Source organism: Pseudochaenichthys georgianus, mitochondrion (genome assembly GCF_902827115.2).
Source record: "Pseudochaenichthys georgianus mitochondrion, complete genome".
Classification (NCBI taxonomy): Eukaryota; Metazoa; Chordata; class Actinopteri; order Perciformes; family Channichthyidae; genus Pseudochaenichthys; species Pseudochaenichthys georgianus.
Genome location: NC_057673.1, coordinates 1 through 17,310, shown reverse-complemented (window position 1 = coordinate 17,310; position 17,310 = coordinate 1). Strand labels below are relative to the sequence as shown.

Here is a 17,310-nt window from a genome sequence, read left to right as displayed (position 1 = left end):
AGATAAGATGGCTGAGTTAAGCGCTGGATTGTAACCCCATGAACAGAGGTTTGAGCCCTCTTCTTTTCAGGCCTTGAAGTGTTTATCATGTCAGACTGCAAATCTGAAGAAGCAGACTAACCGTCTACCGGGGCTTTCCCCCGCCTTCCCGCCCCACAGGCGGGGGAAAGGTAGACGGATGCTCGCTGGTTCGGGTGTTTAGCTGTTAACTAAAAGTTTGTAGGATCGAAGCCTACCCGTCTAGAAAGGCTTTAGCTTAATTAAAGTATCTGTTTTGCATACAGGAGCTGTGGGATAGTGCCCCGCAAGTCTTATCAGGAACTGGGGGATTTTCACCCCCGCTTAGGGCTTTGAAGGCCTTTGGTCTTTTGCTAACCTAAGTTTCTTAGAGGGCTACTAGAGCTACTGCAGCGGGGGTTAGGGGTAGTAGAGAGATAGTGGCGATAGCTAGACAAGCTAGGGGCAGAGTGATTTTACGGGTTCGTAAGCGTCAAGGGGGTGTGCCTGTAAGGTTATTAGGGAATATAGTGAGGGTCATGGTGTATGTAATTCGTAGGTAGTAGTAAAGACTTAGGAGGGCGGTAAGTGCCGCTAGGGTGGCGGTGGGGGCGAGTCCTTGTTTAGAGAGCTCTTGAAGAATAAACCATTTGGGCATAAAACCTGTTATTGGGGGGAGACCTGCAAGAGATAGAAGCACAAGGGGGGTGAGAGCAATGAGGGCGGGGGCTTTCGCTCAGGAGATGGCTAGTATATTAATGTTTGTGGCTTTAGCTAGTTTTAACGTTAGGAATGTTGCGGCTGTAGTGGTGATGTATACTAACACAGCGAGGGTGGTTAAAGAGGGAGAGAATTGTAATACTAGGACCATTCAGCCTAGTTGAGCGGTGGAGGAGTAGGCGAGGATTTTACGGAGTTGAGTTTGGTTTAGGCCCCCTCAGCCTCCGATTAGGGTAGATGTGAGACCTAGCAAAATGAGAAGGTAGGAGCTTGGGGGTTGGATTTGGAGGAGTAGAGCGAGAGGGGCTAGTTTTTGTCAGGTGGCCAAAATTAGTCCTGTGGTTAGGTCTAAGCCTTGGAACACCTCTGGCACTCAAGAATGAAGGGGGGCGAGTCCTAATTTGAGGGCTAGGGCGAGGGTAATAATAGCAACAGGGAGGGGGTGGGTATCCTGTTGAATTTCCCACTGTCCGGTGAGTCAGGCATTTGTTGTACCTGCAAAAAGTAGCACCGCGGCGGCGGTAGCTTGGATTAGGAAATACTTGGTGGTTGCTTCCACTGCTCGGGGGTGATGATTTTGGGCTATTAGGGGGATAACTGCAAGGGTATTAATTTCTAGTCCGATTCACGCTAGTAATCAGTGGGAGCTTGCGAAGGTTATTGTGGTTCCTAGGCCGAGGCTAAATAATAGGAGGGCTAAGACATATGGGCTCATTAGTAAAAGAAGGGGTTTAACCTACATGTTTGGGGTATGGGCCCAAAAGCTTACTTAGCTGATCTTACTAGATTGTAGTGTAGATGGAAGCACAAAGAGTTTTGATCTCTTCAGGTTGGGTTCAAATCCCCACTTTCTAAGGAGGTGGAGGGGTTTTATCCCTCATAATCCACTCTATCAAAGTGGCCCTTTGTTTCAGGCACAACTCCAGGGTTAGAATTGAGGAGGGAGGCCTATAAACGCGATGGGGAGGGCAAGATGTCAAATAACTAGTGCAAGGGTTAGGGGCAGGAAGTTTTTTCAGATCAGGTGTATAAGCTGGTCGTACCGGAAGCGGGGGTAAGATGCTCGCACTCAAAGGAATATAACTGATAGAAGGGCGGCTTTCATTATAAGGTTTGTGGTGGTTAGCATAGGTAAAGAAGGGATATGTGAGGCCCCCAAAAATAGGATCGTAGAGAGCGTGTTTATTAGCAAAATATTGGAATACTCGGCTAAAAAAAATAGGGCGAAGGGGCCCCCTGCGTATTCTACGTTGAAGCCTGAGACTAGCTCAGACTCCCCTTCTGTGAGGTCGAAGGGGGCTCGGTTTGTCTCTGCGAGGGTAGAGATATACCATATTGCGGCTAATGGTCAAGCAGGTATTACTAGCCAAACACTTTCTTGTGCGACGTTAAAGGTATGTAGTGTAAAACCTCCGGCAAAGATGATGACACTGAGTAGGATGAGGCCAAGGCTTACTTCGTAGGAGATGGTTTGGGCGACGGCGCGTAGCGCGCCAACAAGGGCGTATTTTGAGTTAGATGCCCACCCTGAGCCTAGGATAGAATAAACTGCTAGGCTGGAAAGGGCTAGTACAAATAGAATCCCCAGGTTTAGGTCTACAAGGGGGTGGGGCAGGGGCAGGGGGGCTCAGAGTGTGAGGGCTAAAGTAAGCGCTAAAATTGGGGCAAATAAAAATAAGAGGGGGGAAGAAGTAGAGGGTCGAACGGGCTCTTTGGTGAATAACTTGAGGCCGTCTGCAATTGGTTGGAGTAGGCCGTAGGGTCCAACAATATTAGGCCCTTTGCGCAGTTGTATGTAGCCAAGTACTTTTCGTTCAAGTAATGTGAGGAACGCCACAGCTAATAAGACGGGGACAATAAAGGCTAACGGGTTAACAATTTGTGTTATAAGCGTTGATAGCATAGTTAAGGAGAGGACTTGAACCTCTGTGGAAAGGGCTTAGGTCTTTTGCATTTGCCGGGCTCTGCCACCCCAACGTGCCATTTTCTCTGGCAGGGAAGGCATACCCCCTTGTCTATTTTAGTTGTTTTCATTAGGTAGGGGCAGGGTGTATAAAATATAGTGACCCCTTCTTTTCGGTCCTTTCGTACTAGAGAAGAATATGTCATAGATAGAAACTGACCTGGATTGCTCCGGTCTGAACTCAGATCACGTAGGACTTTAATCGTTGAACAAACGAACCCTTAATAGCTGCTGCACCAGTAGGATGTCCTGATCCAACATCGAGGTCGTAAACCCCCTTGTTGATATGGTCTCTAAAAGGGGATTGCGCTGTTATCCCTAGAGTAACTCGGTCCGTTGATCGGCATTGCCGGATCTGTAGGTCAAAAATTTTGTCTCTTAGAGCTGGGGCTCTTAGTTTAAGGAGTTGTACTCCCGTTCCACGTGGGGGTTTTTTCTTTCCCCGCGGTCGCCCCAACCAAAGACATCGGGGTAGGGGGCCTTTTGGTTTGTCTCCTTGTTAGGAGGACATTGTATTTTGGGCTACCTTACGTCTAAAGCTTCATAGGGTCTTCTCGTCTTATGTGTTTATCCCCGCTTCTGCACGGGGAGATCAATTTCATTAACTTGGGGGAGGAGACAGCTAAGCCCTCGTTGTGCCATTCATACAGGTCTCCATTTAAGAGACAAGTGATTGCGCTACCTTCGCGCGGTCAAAATACCGCGGCCGTTAAACTTATAGTCACAGGGCAGGCGGGACCTCTTATTCATTATTTGCAAGAGGCGATGTTTTTGGTAAACAGGCGAGGCTTTATGTGTTTGCCGAGTTCCTTCTCCCCCTTTTAGTTTTTCCCTAGGGGCACACCTGTGTTGGGTTAACGGTTATCTGTTGGGGGATTTTCTTGTTGTTTCGTTTATTACCCATTGCCCTCTGTGTTTGGGGCCGTTAATATTCGGTGGGGGGTCCATTCCGATTTACATGCGTGCGGGGAGAAAGCCTGTGCTTTCTTATTACTCATATTAGCATGGTCACTCCCATGGGTGCATGGGATGGCCCAATAAGTTTAGGGGGATAAGATTAAATGATCAGGATTGGGGGAGGGGTAAGATTGTTCTGAGCTTAGACGCTTTCTTCAGGGGGTGGCTGCTTTCGGGCCCACGAGAGTTACTTACCTTATGTTATTGTGATCTTTACCCACCTGGAAAAGTTGTGTCTTGTTTCAAAGGGGCTGTACCCCCTTTGAATAACTCTCACGGTTTCTTAAGACATCAGGGGTGTGTGTACACTGAGGTGAAGGGAGAACCCGGGAGGCTGAACTTCTATTCATTTCTTGGGGAACCAGCTATAACTAAGTTCGGTAGGTTTGTCACCTCTACTCAAAGCTCGCCCCACTCTTTTGCAACAGAGACGGGTGTGCCCTATTATTAGGCTGTCTTGGAGTAGCTCCCTTAGTTTCGGGTTAACAAACTAAAAATCTTTTTGCTTGAAGATCACTGGCTAAATCATGATGCAAAAGGTACGAGGGCTTAGCTCTGCTTTATAGTGCTTTACTGGGTTGTTTCATTTCTCTTTCAGCGTTCCCTTGCGGTACTTTTTCTATTGCGCCTAAGTCCCTTTTCTGTCTCCCATACTAAGGGGGTAAAATGATTTGTTTTGTACAAGGTTAATATATTTAGGGGTATTAATATTGGGGGGTTGAAGTTGTTCAGGTGGGCTAGCTGTTCGGCGTCAGGGCAATCCGATTTGCACGGAGGACTTCTCGGTGTAAGGGAGAGGCTTTTCTAACTTAGCTATACCTTGATTATTAATCCAAGTGCACCTTCCGGTACACTTACCATGTTACGACTTGCCTCCCCTTTATTGCTCTAAGGTTTTAAATAATTAGGGGATATTTTTTGGGGAGAGTGACGGGCGGTATGTGCGCGCTTCAGAGCCAGTTTCAGCAGGACGCTCTACTTCCTGCTTACTGCTAAATCCTCCTTCAAGATGTACGTTTCAGCACACCATTCGTGTACCCTAATATAGGGAATGTAGCCCATTTCTTCCCCTCCCATACGCTACACCTCGGCCTGACGTTCTGGGCTGTGCCAATTTAGCCTACTTTTAGTCCCTCATAGGGTGGGCTGACGACGGCGGTATATAGGCGGGAAAAACAAGGAAAGGTGAGGTTGAACGGGGGTTATCGGTTCTAGAACAGGCTCCTCTAGTAGGATCTAAAGCACCGCCAAGTCCTTTGGGTTTTAAGCTGGTGCTCGTAGTTCCCGGGCGGATAGGGGGTGTATTAATCTATCAATGTTTACGGCTAGGCATAGTGGGGTCTCTAATCCCAGTTTGTTCCCTAGCTTTCGTGGGTTCAGGGTTTAGTAAAGCAACTTTCGTGGTTGGACTTCTCGTTTTTGGGTGCGTATAACAGCGTTTAAAACATTCGGCTTTAGTATTTATTTTTCCCTAACCACTCTTTACGCCGTGGACTATCAACTTGGGCCTCTCGTATAACCGCGGTGGCTGGCACGAGTTTTACCGGCCCTCTTAGCTTTTACTAAGTCAAGTTTTCACTTATGGCTTAAAATCTATCACTGCTGAGTTCCCTTGGGGGTGTGGCTAAACAAGGTGTCATGGGCTGAAGTTGTGCCTGATACCGGCTCCTTGTTCCCAGGCAGGGAACTGAGGGCATTCTCACAGGGGTGCGGATACTTGCATGTGTAAGTTTGGCTAGAGCTGATAATAAAGTCAGGACCAAGCCTTTGTGCTTGCGGAGCTTTCTAGGGCTCATTTCAACATTTTCAGTGTTACGTTTTAAATAAACCACGCTAGCGCCATGTTCGTTTCTTATTGGTTTAGCCTTTCATGGGGGGGGGGGGTTGTTTGTGTTCGTGGCACATTGGTTACGGACACAGATTTGTGTGGTTAGGGGGTCTTATATATGTATAAATTGTGCGAGGCTTTTAAACGTGCCCGTCTGGGGGGGGGGGCAGTTAAGGGGGCGTGTAAATTTGTATCACTGTATAGGGGCGGCATATGTTGAACAAAGGGGCATGTGAGTAAGAAAGTGGGGTATGCAAGCAATTTTCTTAGGGGCTTTTGGCATAATAAGTTTGTGAGGGCTCAGGTGGTCGGGGTGTAAGGGGGACATGTTAAAAACCAGTAGATGTAGTTAAAAAGTGGTTGGGGATGTAAGGGGGACATGTTAAAAACCAGTAGATGTAGTTAAAAAGTGGTTGGGGATGTAAGGGGGACATGTTAAAAACCAGTAGATGTGGTTGGGGATGTAAGGGGGACATGTTAAAAACCAGTAGATGTAGTTAAAAAGTGGCGGGGTTTTGTGGGGGATGTAAGGGGGACATGTTAAAAACCAGTAGATGTAGTTAAAAAGTGGCGGGGTTTTGTTGGGGGTGGGGGGGGGGGGGTTTCCGATGAAAACGTCTCTAATTTATCGCATAAAATCTAGGTGAGACTTTACGGCCCGTATGCTTTTAGAAAAAAAAAAACAAAAAAAAAATTAAAATAGTCTTAATATGACACAGGCAAAATTTGCGGAGCAATTACAAGATGCTCCCCCTTGTCTGTTAAAACCGTGCGCACTCTGAAAAGCCAAGTGAAATGAAAAAAAAAAAGGGAACCCCTGGCTCCCTGGAGTGAGCGCCCGGCTTGCTGGGTAACGAGTGCCACGCTGTTAAAAACATGAGATATGTAAGCGTTGATGGACGTGCGGGGAATGTTCCCATAAATGTTCCTGAAGTAGGAACCAAATGCTAGGAATAGTGCACAGTGCGTCACTCTACATTAATTGTCCCTCACCCTCAATAACCGTTGACCTTAAGATATGTGCTTGTAGGTCGGCTCTTACTGCGCTCAAATTGTGAGAATTAATAAAGTGTTAAGTAAATGACAACTTAACTTATGATTTAAAGTACCCGGTCTTAATATTTCGTCTGTTCTTAATTTGGGCGAGTGGAGTCTTCTTAAATGCTTAATGTATACCTACTGTTAATTTTGGCATACGTTAGGGGGAAGTCAATATTTGTTAATTAATCAAGTATTGCTTATGAATCACTGTTAAGTGGTTAATATAGATGAATGCTGATAATACATACATACCTGTGTTACGTACATTAGGGCCACAGAGTAGTTTAGTTTAGAACCCTAGCTTTGGGAGTTAGCGGCGGGAGTTAAAATCTCTTCTCTTTGAGTGGGGCGACAATGTTCCCAGCGCGCTTAGGAGTTTTTGTAGTTGAACGACAACGATGGCTTTTCATGTCTTTAGTCCTGGTTAAAACCCTGGCAAGAATTATGTTATACTGTGGGTATTTACTTATGTTGGGCGTGGTGGTGGGGATAGTGGTGGTTGCTGCTAACCCCTCTCCTTTTTATGCGGCACTGGGGGTGGTTATGGTTGCAGCAGCGGGGTGTGGGTTTATCATGTGCGTAGGGGGTACTTTTTTATGTTTAGTTTTATTCTTAATTTATCTTGGGGGAATGTTGGTTGTGTTTGCTTACTCAGCAGCTTTATGTGCTGAAGTACATCCGACAGGTTTATCAGAGGGGTCGGTTCTTAAGTGTATAGTGGGTTATTTTGGGGTGGTGTCGGGGGTGGCGTTGTTTCAGGGAAGTTATGATGCTCCCCTGTTTTGATGGTTTGTGGGGGAGGAGGCAGAGATAAATGTGGTGCAAGGAGAGACTGAGGGAGTGTCAGAAGCGTATGGGAGCGGGGGTATGTGTTTAGTTATTTGTGCGTGGGTGCTGCTGGTAGCTCTTTATGTAGCTTTGGAGGTATCTCGGGGCAGTAGTCGGGGGCCGGTGCGGCCAATTAAAAGGGGGGGGGGGGAAGGTGAGAATAAGGGCCCAGGCGCGGGGGACTTTTGAGAATTATAATGGGGTGTTGCGTGTAAGTTCACTTGTTGTTTCCTCCCATCCGGGGGGGGGGGAGTTAAGGGGGCGGACAAATTTGTTCCCAGCGCGCCTGGTTTAAAGTAGAGAAAATGGGGGGGGGGGGTAGCGGTAGGGAGGGGTTTAACCTCCGGCCTCCGGTTTACAAGACCGGCGCTCTGGCGCTGAGCTACTAATGCATGTCAAGCCTAGGGCCTTGTTTTCTAGTCAGCCTGCGAGGGGGAATAAGATGAGAAAAATAGAGAAGTATGAGGCGGATGCGATTTGGCCGATAATGATGTAGGGGTCTTCGACGGGTATGCCTCCAATTCAGGTAAGAATAGCAACATTTGCGACGAGGGTTCAGAAGAGGAGTTGGGAGAGAGGGCGAAAAGTTAGGCTGCGTAGTTTACACGTGTGTAGAAAAGGAACAACCAGGAGCACTAGAATGGAGGCAAGGAGGGCTAGCACGCCCCCAAGTTTGTCGGGGATAGAGCGCAAGATTGCGTAAGCAAACAAGAAGTATCATTCAGGCTTGATATGAGGGGGAGTCACAAGGGGGTTGGCAGGGGTAAAATTGTCGGGGTCTCCTAGGAGGTTGGGGGTAAAAAGTGCGATTGTGGCGAGTGCAACCAGGAGGGCTACGAATCCTAAAAGGTCTTTGTAAGAAAAGTAGGGGTGGAAGGGGATCTTATCCCCAGCTGAGTTAAGCCCTAAGGGGTTATTTGACCCCGTTTGGTGAAGAAACAACAGGTGAACTATAGTAGCGCCTGCAATCACGAAGGGGAAGAGGAAATGGAAGGCAAAGAAGCGGGTGAGGGTAGCGTTGTCTACTGAGAAGCCCCCTCAAATTCATTGTACAAGGGCGTTACCCACATAGGGCACTGCTGAAAGAAGATTGGTAATTACAGTTGCGCCTCAAAATGATATTTGGCCCCAGGGGAGGACGTACCCGACGAAAGCAGTTATTATTACAAGAAGTAATAGGACTACTCCGACGTTTCAGGTCTCTTTGTAGAGGTAAGAGCCGTAGTAGAGGCCTCGACCGATGTGCATATAAATGCAGATGAAGAAGAAAGATGCGCCGTTGGCGTGTATGTCTCGGATTAGTCATCCGTAATTAACGTCTCGGGTGATGTGGGCCACAGAAGAGAAGGCGGTGTTGATGTCGGCGGTGTAGTGCATTGCTAAAAAAAGGCCCGTCAGGATTTGGGCGATTAAGCATAATCCTAGGAGGGAACCAAAGTTCCATCACACTGAGATGTTTGAGGGGGCGGGTAGGTCAACTAGGGCGTGGTTAGCGATTTTTAGGAGGGGGTGTGTTTTTCGGAGGCTTGCCATTAAAGTTAAGGGATGCCCGGGGTGCTATGAGCTAAAGGAGGTTTGGGCAGGCTCGTGTGTGTTGTGGTGGGGCAGAGCCCGGTGTTTTGCACCCAGTTGGGCTCTGTAATAGATAATTGTTGCGAATACAAGGGCGAGGCTTAATATAAAGAGGACGAGGTGTGTTTTTATATGACCCTGTTGTATGTTGCTTGTGGTGGTGATAAGGGGCTTGTTAAGAGTTGCGGTGGCTTTTGGCCCGACCTTCTCCAGTCAGTTTTGGTCAATTGCTTGGTCAGCGGCTGTTTGACCTAGGGATAGGGACAGTTTGGGGGCGGCTCGGTGGACGAGGGTGGGGTAGAATCCAAGTATACTAGTGAAGCGGTGGAGAGTGGGGGAGAGGGGGGTTTGTGTACGTGCGCCTGAGGGGGTAATTAGTCATATTGCAATAAGGAGCCCTAGGATTGTGACGATGAGGGCGGCTAGTTTAAGTATGGGGGGCATAGACATTACAGGGGTCTTAAGGGGGGTTACACTTAAGGTGATACATAGGCCTGCGAGGATACTTCCTCAGGCGAGTCGTTTGAGGGGGTTGATAACTTGGGGGTGTACTTCTTCGAAGGGGGAGATAGCTAGGGACCGGGGGTGGGTCATGACTACGAAGTACATTAGGCGGGTGCTGTAAACGGCTGTAAAAGCTGTGGCAATGAGGGTAAGTATTAGTGCTCAAGTGTTTAGGTAGGAGGTGTTTATTGCTTCAATAATGGCGTCTTTAGAATAGAAGCCGGCGAGGAAAGGCATGCCGGCTAGGGCTAGAGTACCAATAGTAAAGCAGGAAGAGGTCCAGGGGGTTTGGTGTTGGATGGCTCCCATCTTTCGGATGTCTTGTTCCCCATTTAGGCTATGAATAATGGACCCGGAGCAGAGGAAGAGTATAGCTTTAAAAAATGCATGCATGCAGATGTGAAGGAAGGCAAGTTGTGGTTGGTTAAGGCCGATGGTGACTATCATAAGACCAAGTTGGCTGGATGTAGAGAATGCAATAACCTTTTTGATGTCATTTTGGGTTAAAGCGCAGCAGGCAGTAAACGCGGCTGTGAGTGCCCCCAGGCATAGGCAGAGGGTGAGCCCAATGGGGCTTTTCTCGAGTAGGGGGCTCATGCGGATAAGAAGAAAAACACCCGCGACCACCATTGTGCTGGAATGGAGGAGAGCGGAGACTGGTGTAGGGCCTTCTATGGCAGATGGGAGTCATGGGTGTAGGCCGAATTGGGCGGACTTACCGGCAGCGGCAATAATCAATCCTAAAACGGGGGGAGTTACGTTGACATACTTTGCTGTGATGAAAATCTGTTCTATATCTCAGGAGTTTTGGGTTGTGGCTATTCAGGCGATGGCAAAAATTAGTCCTATGTCCCCGATTCGGTTGTAAACAATTGCTTGAAGGGCTGCTGTGTTGGCGTCGGCTCGACCTGATCACCAACCGATAAGAAGAAAGGATATAATGCCTACCCCCTCTCAGCCGATGAGAAATTGAAAGAGGTTATTAGCTGTAACGAGGGTAATTATTGCGATGAGGAAAATTAGTAGATATTTAAAGAATCGGTTTATGTCGGGGTCGTGTTGTATGTATCAGGTAGCAAATTCTAGGATGGATCAGGTCACCAGTAAAGCTACAGGGATGAAGATAAGGGCGTAATGGTCGAATAAAAAGCTTATGTTTACGTCAAATGTTGTAGTAATTGAAAAAGCTCATGTGGAAATGACTTGTTCCGAACCCGAGTCGAGGAAAATTCACAGTGGGAACAGGCTCACAAAGAAAGCTGCCTTGACTGCGGGTTTTACGTGTGTTGTAGCTCAAGAGGGTTTTAAAGGGGAAGAAAATAAAGTAGTAATTACGGGTAAAGCTAAGAGGATTATTATCATGATTATACTGGTGGTCATAACTGATGTTGGGATAATCATAGCTACTACTTGGATTTGCACCAAGAGTTTTTGGTTCCTAAGACCAACGGATGTGCTGTTATCCTTCAGAAGCGGTTCGAGTGGGCCTCGGAGTTTAACCAAGGAGACGGAGATTAGCAGTCCCCGTTGTTACCAGCCCCTCTCGGTGGGCAAAGGGGTTTTAACCCTTATTTTCAGAATCACAATCTGATGTCTTTTTTAAACGATGCCTACAGTTAACCCACCCTGAGATTAGTTGAGGGTTAAGGATAAGTAAAATAAGGGGGAGGAGGTGCAGGGCCATAATTAGGTGTTCCCGGGTGTGGGAGGGGTCTAAGGCAACTAAGTGATTAGGCAGAGGCCCCCGTTGGGTTGTAATAAACATATACATTGAGTAGCTGGCGGTGATGAGCATCCCAGTTCCTGTGAGGGCTAAGGTTCAATAGGACCAGCCAATTAGGGAGGTGATGATTATTAGTTCCCCCGTAAGGTTGGGGAGGGGAGGAAGGGCCAAGTTAGCTATGCTAGCGAAGAACCACCATGTGGTTATTAAAGGTAGGACTACCTGAAGGCCACGGGCTAGAAGAATGCTTCGGCTGTGGATACGTTCGTAGTTAGTGTTTGCTAAGCAGAAAAGGGCGGAGGATGTTAGGCCGTGGGCGATTATAAGAATTAGTGCTCCTGCGAATCCCCAGGGGGTTTGGACGAGAATCCCTGCCACTACAAGTCCTATGTGGCTAACTGAAGAGTAAGCGATTAATGACTTTAGGTCTGTTTGGCGGAGACAAATTGAGCCTGCCATTACAATGCCTCAAAGTGCGAACACAATAAAGGGGTAGAGCATTTCCTTTGTGAGGGGCTCTAGCACTAACATTATTCGCATTATACCGAAGCCCCCTAGCTTTAGTAGTACAGCAGCAAGAATTATCGAGCCTGCGATGGGGGCTTCAACGTGGGCTTTGGGGAGTCATAGATGGACCCCATAAAGTGGTATTTTTACTAAAAATGCTAGAAGGCAGCCGACTCATCATAGTTTGTCTGCGTGTGTTGTGAGGCTTATCGGGCTTATGTACTGTAAGGTTAAAAGGGAGAGTGTCCCGCTAGTGTTTTGGAGAATCAGGAGTGCAACAAGAAGCGGGAGGGAGCTTGCCAATGTGTAAAATAAGAAGTATATGCCTGCGTTTAAGCGTTCTGCCTGATTTCCTCAGCGGGTGATGATTATTAGTGTGGGAAGTAATGTAGCTTCAAATATTACGTAAAATATGATGAGTTCTGTGGCGCTGAAGGCTAAGATAAGAAAAAATTGTAATGAGGTTAGGAGGGTAAGATATGTTCGTTGGCGGTTGAGGGGCTCGTTACTTATGTGGTGTTGGCTTGCAAGAATTATAAGAGGCAAAAGCCAGCATGTGAGTGCGAGCAAGGGGGTTGATAGGGGGTCTGTAGCTATATAAGAGTTTAAGGTTGTTCAACCGACCTCTGAGGTGTTTTTAAATCAGGAGAAGCTAGTTACTGCAATCAGTAGGCTACTCATGAGAGTTAAGGGCCACAGCCATTTGGGAGGGGCGAATCAGGCTGTGGGAATTAGTAGAAGGGTTGGGATAAGGATCTTTAGCATTGTAAGAGGTTAAGGCTTTGTAGGCGGTCGGTGCCATGTGTTCGGGCCGTGGCTACTAGGAGGGCGAGACCTGCGCTTGCTTCACAAGCTGAGATAGCTAAAAGAAAGAGAGGCAAAGCGGAAGAGCTGGTGGACCCCATGTTTAAGCTTCAGATAGAGAAGGCCAGATACAGGGAGAGCATTATGCCCTCAAGACATAAAAGTGCTGACAGGAGGTGTGTTCGATGGAATACGAGGCCTGTTAGTCCTAGAATGAATGCTGAAGAGAAGGTAAATTGGACGGGGGTCATTAGGCAATTAAGGACTTGAACCATAAGCTTTTGGGCCGAAACCAAATGTTTTTATTAAACTAATTATCTATTCAGCTCACTCCAGGCCGTCTTGTGACCACTCGTAAATTAGCCCAAGGGTTAGGAGAGCTAGAAGTGCGGCGGCTCACGAAAAAGATGCGAGTGGGGAGACCAGCTGGTCTCCCCAGGGTAACGGAAGGAGAAGTGCAATTTCGAGGTCAAAGAGAAGAAAGAGAATAGCGATGAGGAAAAATCGAAGGGAGAAGGGGAGACGGGCGGACCCTAAGGGGTCGAAGCCGCACTCGTAGGGGGAGAGCTTTTCATAGTCTGGCGATATTTGAGGGAGACAAAATGATACGACAGCGAGAATGATAGAGAGGAGGCTAGTGATTGCAAGGGTAGTTATGACTAAATTCATTATCTTTACTTGGGCTTTAACCAAGACCGGGTGATTGGAAGTCACTTGTACTAAGTTGGTACTATAAAGATTACGAGCCTCATCAGTAGATAGAAACGTAAAGGAATAGTCAAACAACGTCGACGAAATGTCAGTATCAGGCGGCGGCTTCAAATCCGAAGTGGTGCTCAGACGTAAAGTGATGTTTAATTTGGCGGAGAAGGCAAATTGCCAAGAAGGTTGACCCAATAATGACATGAAGCCCGTGGAAGCCGGTCGCTACAAAGAAGGTGGCGCCGTAAACCCCGTCGCTGATTGTAAATGGGGCGTCAACATATTCTAATGCTTGGAGAAATGTAAAATAGAACCCGAGGATAATTGTTAGGGCTAAGGAGTGGACTGCTTGTTTGCGGTTACCTTCTATTATGCTGTGGTGCGCCCAGGTGACTGTTACTCCAGAGGCAAGCAGCACCGCTGTATTAAGTAGAGGGACTTCTAGGGGGTCTAGGGTAAAAATACCAGTTGGGGGTCAGCAGCCCCCCAACTCAGGGGTGGGGGCGAGGCTGGCATGATAAAAGGCCCAAAAAAACCCTAAGAAGAAGAAGACCTCTGAGGTAATGAATAAGACTATCCCATATCGTAAACCCTTTTGTACGGGAGGGGTGTGGTGTCCTTGAAAAGTGCCTTCTCGGACAATGTCTCGTCACCACTGGTACATTGTGAGGATTAGGAGGATTATGCCGAGGGTTATGAGAGTGGTGGAGTGTTGGTGGAATCAGACTGCGAGGCCTGATGTTATTAGTAGGGCGGCGATTGCGCCTGTTAACGGTCAAGGGCTGGGGTCAACTATGTGGTATGCGTGTGCTTGGTGGGCCATTATTTATTTGTTTGGGCGGGGAGGCTCCGGGCAGCGTTTAGGTGTTTTCTTGCAGGTAGAGTGAGAGAAGGAGCACAAATACGTAGGCTTGGATGGCGGCTACTGCTAGTTCAAGAAGAGTTAGGAGTGCTATTACTAGGCCGGTCAGGATTGCTACTGGCCATATCTGGTCAATTAGGAAAAGAGTGGCGGATGACAGGAGCTGAATTAAGAGGTGTCCGGCTGCTAGGTTTGCTGTTAGTCGTACGCCTAAGGCGAATGGTCGGACAAATAGACTGATTGTTTCAATAATAATTAAGACGGGGATTAAAGGGGCAGGGGTACCTTCTGGGAGGAGGTGGCCTAATGCAATTGTCGGTTGGTTCCGGAGGCCGATAACGACGGTAGCTAACCATAAAGGGATGGCGAACCCCATGTTAAGAGGCAGCTGGGTAGTTGGGGTGAAGGTGTAAGGAAGAAGCCCAAGTAAATTTAGTGTGATAAGATTAATCATCAGTACTGTAAGCAGTAGTGCTCATTTATGAGCCCCTACGTTTAGGGGAAGAAGAATTTGTTTTGTAAAGTTTAAGATAAAAGAATTTTGGGCGGTGAGGGAGCGGCCGTGGACCACGCGGTTAGAGGGTTTTGGGAACAACACTCAAGGGGCAGCGATAGCAATTGCTAGAAGGGGTACGCCTAGTAAGTTAGGAGAAAAAAATTGGTCAAAGAGGCCTAGGATCAAGGTCAGGTTCATTTTTGTCAGCTAAGAAATTTTATTGGTCAAGGGGAAGGCTTAGGGGAGGTTGTGTGCCCCATAATTTTGGCGTGGCCCGTGCTAAAGTACAAGATAAGACTAAGGGTAAGTATTGCAAAACAACTGGCATGGAAATTTTGGGGCATGCCGTTAAGGGTGGTTGGGAGTCACCAATCTTTAGCTTAAAAGGCTAACGCTAGGCCCAGTTTAGCTTCTTAGCGAGGCATCTTGGAGTATTAGGGTGGATCAGTCTTCAAATTGTTGGAGGGGGACTGCTTCAACTACGATGGGCATAAAGCTGTGGTTTGCACCACAGATTTCTGAGCACTGCCCGTAGAAGACGCCAGGGCGGGATGTGATGAAGGCTGTCTGGTTTAGTCGGCCTGGCACTGCATCTATTTTTACGCCTAAGGAGGGGACTGCTCAGGAGTGTAAGACGTCTTCGGCGGAGACCAGAACTCGGATGGGGGACTCAACAGGGGTGATTATTCGGTGGTCTGCTTCTAGGAGACGAAATTGCCCGGGGGACAGGTCTTGTGTAGGGATTATGTAAGAGTCGAATTCAAGGCTTTCGTAGTCAGTGTATTCGTAGCTTCAGTACCACTGATGTCCTATGGCCTTGATGGTTAGGTGAGGGTCATTAATTTCGTCTATAAGATAAAGAATGCGTAGGGAAGGGAGGGCGATTAGAATAAGGATAATTGCTGGAAGTACAGTTCATATAATTTCGACCTCTTGGGAGTCTAGGATAAACTTATTAGTTAAACTAGAAGTAACTAGCGCGATGATGAAATAAAGAACTAGGGTGCTAATCATAAAAACAATTATTAAAGCGTGGTCATGAAAGTGAAGAAGTTCTTCTATCACAGGAGAAGCAGCATCTTGGAAACCGAGCTGGGAGGGAAAGGCCATAATAAGACACGTGAGGAGCCAGCTCACAACTTGGCCCTGACAAGGCGATGTAATTTAATTTTACTAGTGTCTTTAAGAAAGTGACAGAACGGCCATGTGGTTGGCTTGAAACCAATTTATGGGGGTTCAACTCCTCCCTTTCTCGTTAGTTGTAATGAATTTGGACAAATGCAGGCTCCTCAAATGTGTGGTATGGTGGGGGGCAGCCGTGGAGTCACTCTACATTAGTTGTGGTTAGTTCGACGGAGGACACTTCACGTTTAGCGGCGAATGCTTCTCAGATAATAAACAGGGATATAATAACGGCGACTAGAGAAACTAGGGATCCGATGGAAGACACTGTATTTCATAGGGTGTAGGCGTCTGGGTAATCTGAGTACCGACGGGGTATGCCGGCTAGGCCGAGGAAATGTTGGGGGAAGAAGGTTAGGTTTACCCCGATGAACATGACTATAAAATGAATTTTTGTTCAGACGGAGTGTAAAGTGTACCCTGTAAATAGAGGGAACCAGTGTACGAAAGCGGCGACAATAGCGAAAACGGCCCCTATTGAAAGTACATAATGGAAATGCGCTACTACGTAGTAAGTGTCATGAAGGACAATGTCCAGGGATGAGTTGGCCAGTACAATACCTGTTAGGCCCCCCACAGTGAATAGAAAGATAAATCCCAGGGCTCAGAGAAGGGGGGCTTCCCATTTGATTGTGCCTCCGTGGAGGGTTGCTAGTCAGCTAAAGACTTTTACGCCCGTGGGGATGGCGATAATCATGGTGGCGGATGTAAAATATGCGCGGGTGTCTACGTCTATGCCCACTGTGAACATGTGGTGGGCTCAAACGATAAACCCAAGGAGTCCAATGGCTATTATAGCTCAGACTATTCCTATATAGCCGAAAGGTTCTTGTTTACCGGCGTAGTAGGCTACAATATGGGAGATCATGCCGAATCCGGGGAGGATAAGAATGTAGACTTCGGGGTGTCCAAAGAATCAGAAGAGGTGTTGGTAAAGGATGGGGTCTCCTCCCCCGGCCGGGTCAAAGAAGGTTGTGTTAAGGTTTCGGTCCGTGAGGAGTATAGTAATGCCGGCAGCTAGCACAGGAAGTGAGAGAAGCAAAAGAACAGCGGTAATTAAGACCGCTCATACAAACAGGGGTGTTTGGTACTGAGAGATGGCAGGAGGTTTTATGTTAATGATTGTAGTGATAAAGTTAATTGCGCCTAAGATAGAAGAAATACCAGCTAAATGTAAGGAGAAAATAGTTAAATCAACGGAGGCACCTGCGTGGCCTAAGTTCCCGGATAATGGGGGGTATACGGTTCATCCCGTGCCCGCCCCGGCCTCCACGCCTGAAGATGCTAATAGTAGGAGGAAGGAGGGAGGGAGGAGCCAGAAGCTTATGTTGTTTATTCGGGGGAAAGCCATGTCTGGGGCCCCGATCATTAGGGGGATGAGCCAGTTTCCAAAGCCTCCGATTATGATAGGTATAACTATAAAGAAAATTATTACGAAGGCGTGAGCGGTTACAATTACATTATAAATCTGGTCGTCTCCCAATAGGGCGCCAGGCTGGCTAAGTTCTGCTCGAATGAGCAGGCTAAGGGCGGTGCCCACTATACCGGCCCAAGCGCCGAAGATTAAGTAGAGGGTGCCGATGTCTTTATGGTTGGTAGAGAAAAATCAACGTGTGATGGCCAC

General features: G+C 47.5%; 13 protein-coding genes and 24 non-coding genes across 37 annotated transcripts, besides 1 other annotated feature; 9 read left to right on the top strand and 28 right to left on the bottom strand. All coding sequences in view use genetic code 2, as the record gives it.

Annotated features, from left to right (window-relative positions):
• The first annotated feature begins 1 nt into the window (after position 1).
• On the top strand, positions 2-69 carry trnY. The gene has a single exon. It is a non-coding gene; the product is annotated as a tRNA-Tyr (tRNA).
• On the top strand, positions 70-136 carry trnC. Its single transcript has one exon. It is a non-coding gene; the product is annotated as a tRNA-Cys (tRNA).
• A 35-nt stretch (positions 137-171) lies between these two features.
• trnN lies at positions 172-244 on the top strand. The gene has a single exon. It is a non-coding gene; the product is annotated as a tRNA-Asn (tRNA).
• Position 245: 1 nt separating this feature from the next.
• On the top strand, positions 246-314 carry trnA. Its single transcript has one exon. It is a non-coding gene; the product is annotated as a tRNA-Ala (tRNA).
• Position 315: 1 nt separating this feature from the next.
• trnW lies at positions 316-386 on the bottom strand. Its single transcript has one exon. It is a non-coding gene; the product is annotated as a tRNA-Trp (tRNA).
• Positions 386-1,432, bottom strand: ND2 (NADH dehydrogenase subunit 2). The gene has a single exon. It carries the CDS (start codon positions 1,430-1,432, stop codon positions 386-388), a length of 1,047 nt encoding a protein of 348 aa, YP_010173859.1.
• trnM lies at positions 1,433-1,501 on the bottom strand. The gene has a single exon. It is a non-coding gene; the product is annotated as a tRNA-Met (tRNA).
• trnQ lies at positions 1,501-1,572 on the top strand. Its single transcript has one exon. It is a non-coding gene; the product is annotated as a tRNA-Gln (tRNA).
• On the bottom strand, positions 1,572-1,641 carry trnI. The gene has a single exon. It is a non-coding gene; the product is annotated as a tRNA-Ile (tRNA).
• A 4-nt stretch (positions 1,642-1,645) lies between these two features.
• ND1 (NADH dehydrogenase subunit 1) lies at positions 1,646-2,620 on the bottom strand. The gene has a single exon. The coding sequence runs from the start codon at positions 2,618-2,620 to the stop codon at positions 1,646-1,648; it is 975 nt and encodes a 324-aa protein (YP_010173858.1).
• On the bottom strand, positions 2,621-2,694 carry trnL2. Its single transcript has one exon. It is a non-coding gene; the product is annotated as a tRNA-Leu (tRNA).
• rrnL lies at positions 2,695-4,388 on the bottom strand. The gene has a single exon. It is a non-coding gene; the product is annotated as a large subunit ribosomal RNA (ribosomal RNA).
• Positions 4,389-4,460, bottom strand: trnV. Its single transcript has one exon. It is a non-coding gene; the product is annotated as a tRNA-Val (tRNA).
• Positions 4,461-5,407, bottom strand: rrnS. The gene has a single exon. It is a non-coding gene; the product is annotated as a small subunit ribosomal RNA (ribosomal RNA).
• On the bottom strand, positions 5,408-5,475 carry trnF. The gene has a single exon. It is a non-coding gene; the product is annotated as a tRNA-Phe (tRNA).
• Positions 5,476-6,779: a sequence feature (control region CoRe).
• trnP lies at positions 6,780-6,849 on the top strand. Its single transcript has one exon. It is a non-coding gene; the product is annotated as a tRNA-Pro (tRNA).
• A 32-nt stretch (positions 6,850-6,881) lies between these two features.
• Positions 6,882-6,950, top strand: trnE. The gene has a single exon. It is a non-coding gene; the product is annotated as a tRNA-Glu (tRNA).
• Positions 6,951-7,475, top strand: ND6 (NADH dehydrogenase subunit 6). The gene has a single exon. The coding sequence runs from the start codon at positions 6,951-6,953 to the stop codon at positions 7,473-7,475; it is 525 nt and encodes a 174-aa protein (YP_010173857.1).
• Positions 7,476-7,654: 179 nt separating this feature from the next.
• trnT lies at positions 7,655-7,726 on the bottom strand. Its single transcript has one exon. It is a non-coding gene; the product is annotated as a tRNA-Thr (tRNA).
• Positions 7,727-8,867, bottom strand: CYTB (cytochrome b). The gene has a single exon. A coding segment is annotated over exon 1 (1,141 nt).
• A 102-nt stretch (positions 8,868-8,969) lies between these two features.
• On the bottom strand, positions 8,970-10,811 carry ND5 (NADH dehydrogenase subunit 5). The gene has a single exon. It carries the CDS (start codon positions 10,809-10,811, stop codon positions 8,970-8,972), a length of 1,842 nt encoding a protein of 613 aa, YP_010173855.1.
• On the bottom strand, positions 10,812-10,884 carry trnL1. The gene has a single exon. It is a non-coding gene; the product is annotated as a tRNA-Leu (tRNA).
• A 4-nt stretch (positions 10,885-10,888) lies between these two features.
• Positions 10,889-10,955, bottom strand: trnS1. Its single transcript has one exon. It is a non-coding gene; the product is annotated as a tRNA-Ser (tRNA).
• On the bottom strand, positions 10,956-11,024 carry trnH. Its single transcript has one exon. It is a non-coding gene; the product is annotated as a tRNA-His (tRNA).
• Positions 11,025-12,405, bottom strand: ND4 (NADH dehydrogenase subunit 4). Its single transcript has one exon. A coding segment is annotated over exon 1 (1,381 nt).
• On the bottom strand, positions 12,399-12,695 carry ND4L (NADH dehydrogenase subunit 4L). The gene has a single exon. It carries the CDS (start codon positions 12,693-12,695, stop codon positions 12,399-12,401), a length of 297 nt encoding a protein of 98 aa, YP_010173853.1.
• trnR lies at positions 12,696-12,764 on the bottom strand. Its single transcript has one exon. It is a non-coding gene; the product is annotated as a tRNA-Arg (tRNA).
• ND3 (NADH dehydrogenase subunit 3) lies at positions 12,763-13,113 on the bottom strand. The gene has a single exon. The coding sequence runs from the start codon at positions 13,111-13,113 to the stop codon at positions 12,763-12,765; it is 351 nt and encodes a 116-aa protein (YP_010173852.1).
• On the bottom strand, positions 13,114-13,184 carry trnG. Its single transcript has one exon. It is a non-coding gene; the product is annotated as a tRNA-Gly (tRNA).
• Positions 13,184-13,969, bottom strand: COX3 (cytochrome c oxidase subunit III). The gene has a single exon. It carries the CDS (start codon positions 13,967-13,969, stop codon positions 13,184-13,186), a length of 786 nt encoding a protein of 261 aa, YP_010173851.1.
• A 37-nt stretch (positions 13,970-14,006) lies between these two features.
• ATP6 (ATP synthase F0 subunit 6) lies at positions 14,007-14,690 on the bottom strand (the record flags this gene model as incomplete). Its single annotated transcript has 1 exon — positions 14,007-14,690. A coding segment is annotated over one exon (684 nt), but the record flags the coding sequence as incomplete, so codon positions are not given.
• Positions 14,681-14,848, bottom strand: ATP8 (ATP synthase F0 subunit 8). The gene has a single exon. It carries the CDS (start codon positions 14,846-14,848, stop codon positions 14,681-14,683), a length of 168 nt encoding a protein of 55 aa, YP_010173849.1.
• A 1-nt stretch (position 14,849) lies between these two features.
• On the bottom strand, positions 14,850-14,923 carry trnK. Its single transcript has one exon. It is a non-coding gene; the product is annotated as a tRNA-Lys (tRNA).
• On the bottom strand, positions 14,924-15,614 carry COX2 (cytochrome c oxidase subunit II). The gene has a single exon. A coding segment is annotated over exon 1 (691 nt).
• A 2-nt stretch (positions 15,615-15,616) lies between these two features.
• trnD lies at positions 15,617-15,687 on the bottom strand. The gene has a single exon. It is a non-coding gene; the product is annotated as a tRNA-Asp (tRNA).
• Position 15,688: 1 nt separating this feature from the next.
• Positions 15,689-15,759, top strand: trnS2. Its single transcript has one exon. It is a non-coding gene; the product is annotated as a tRNA-Ser (tRNA).
• On the bottom strand, positions 15,760-17,310 carry COX1 (cytochrome c oxidase subunit I). Its single transcript has one exon. The coding sequence runs from the start codon at positions 17,308-17,310 to the stop codon at positions 15,760-15,762; it is 1,551 nt and encodes a 516-aa protein (YP_010173847.1).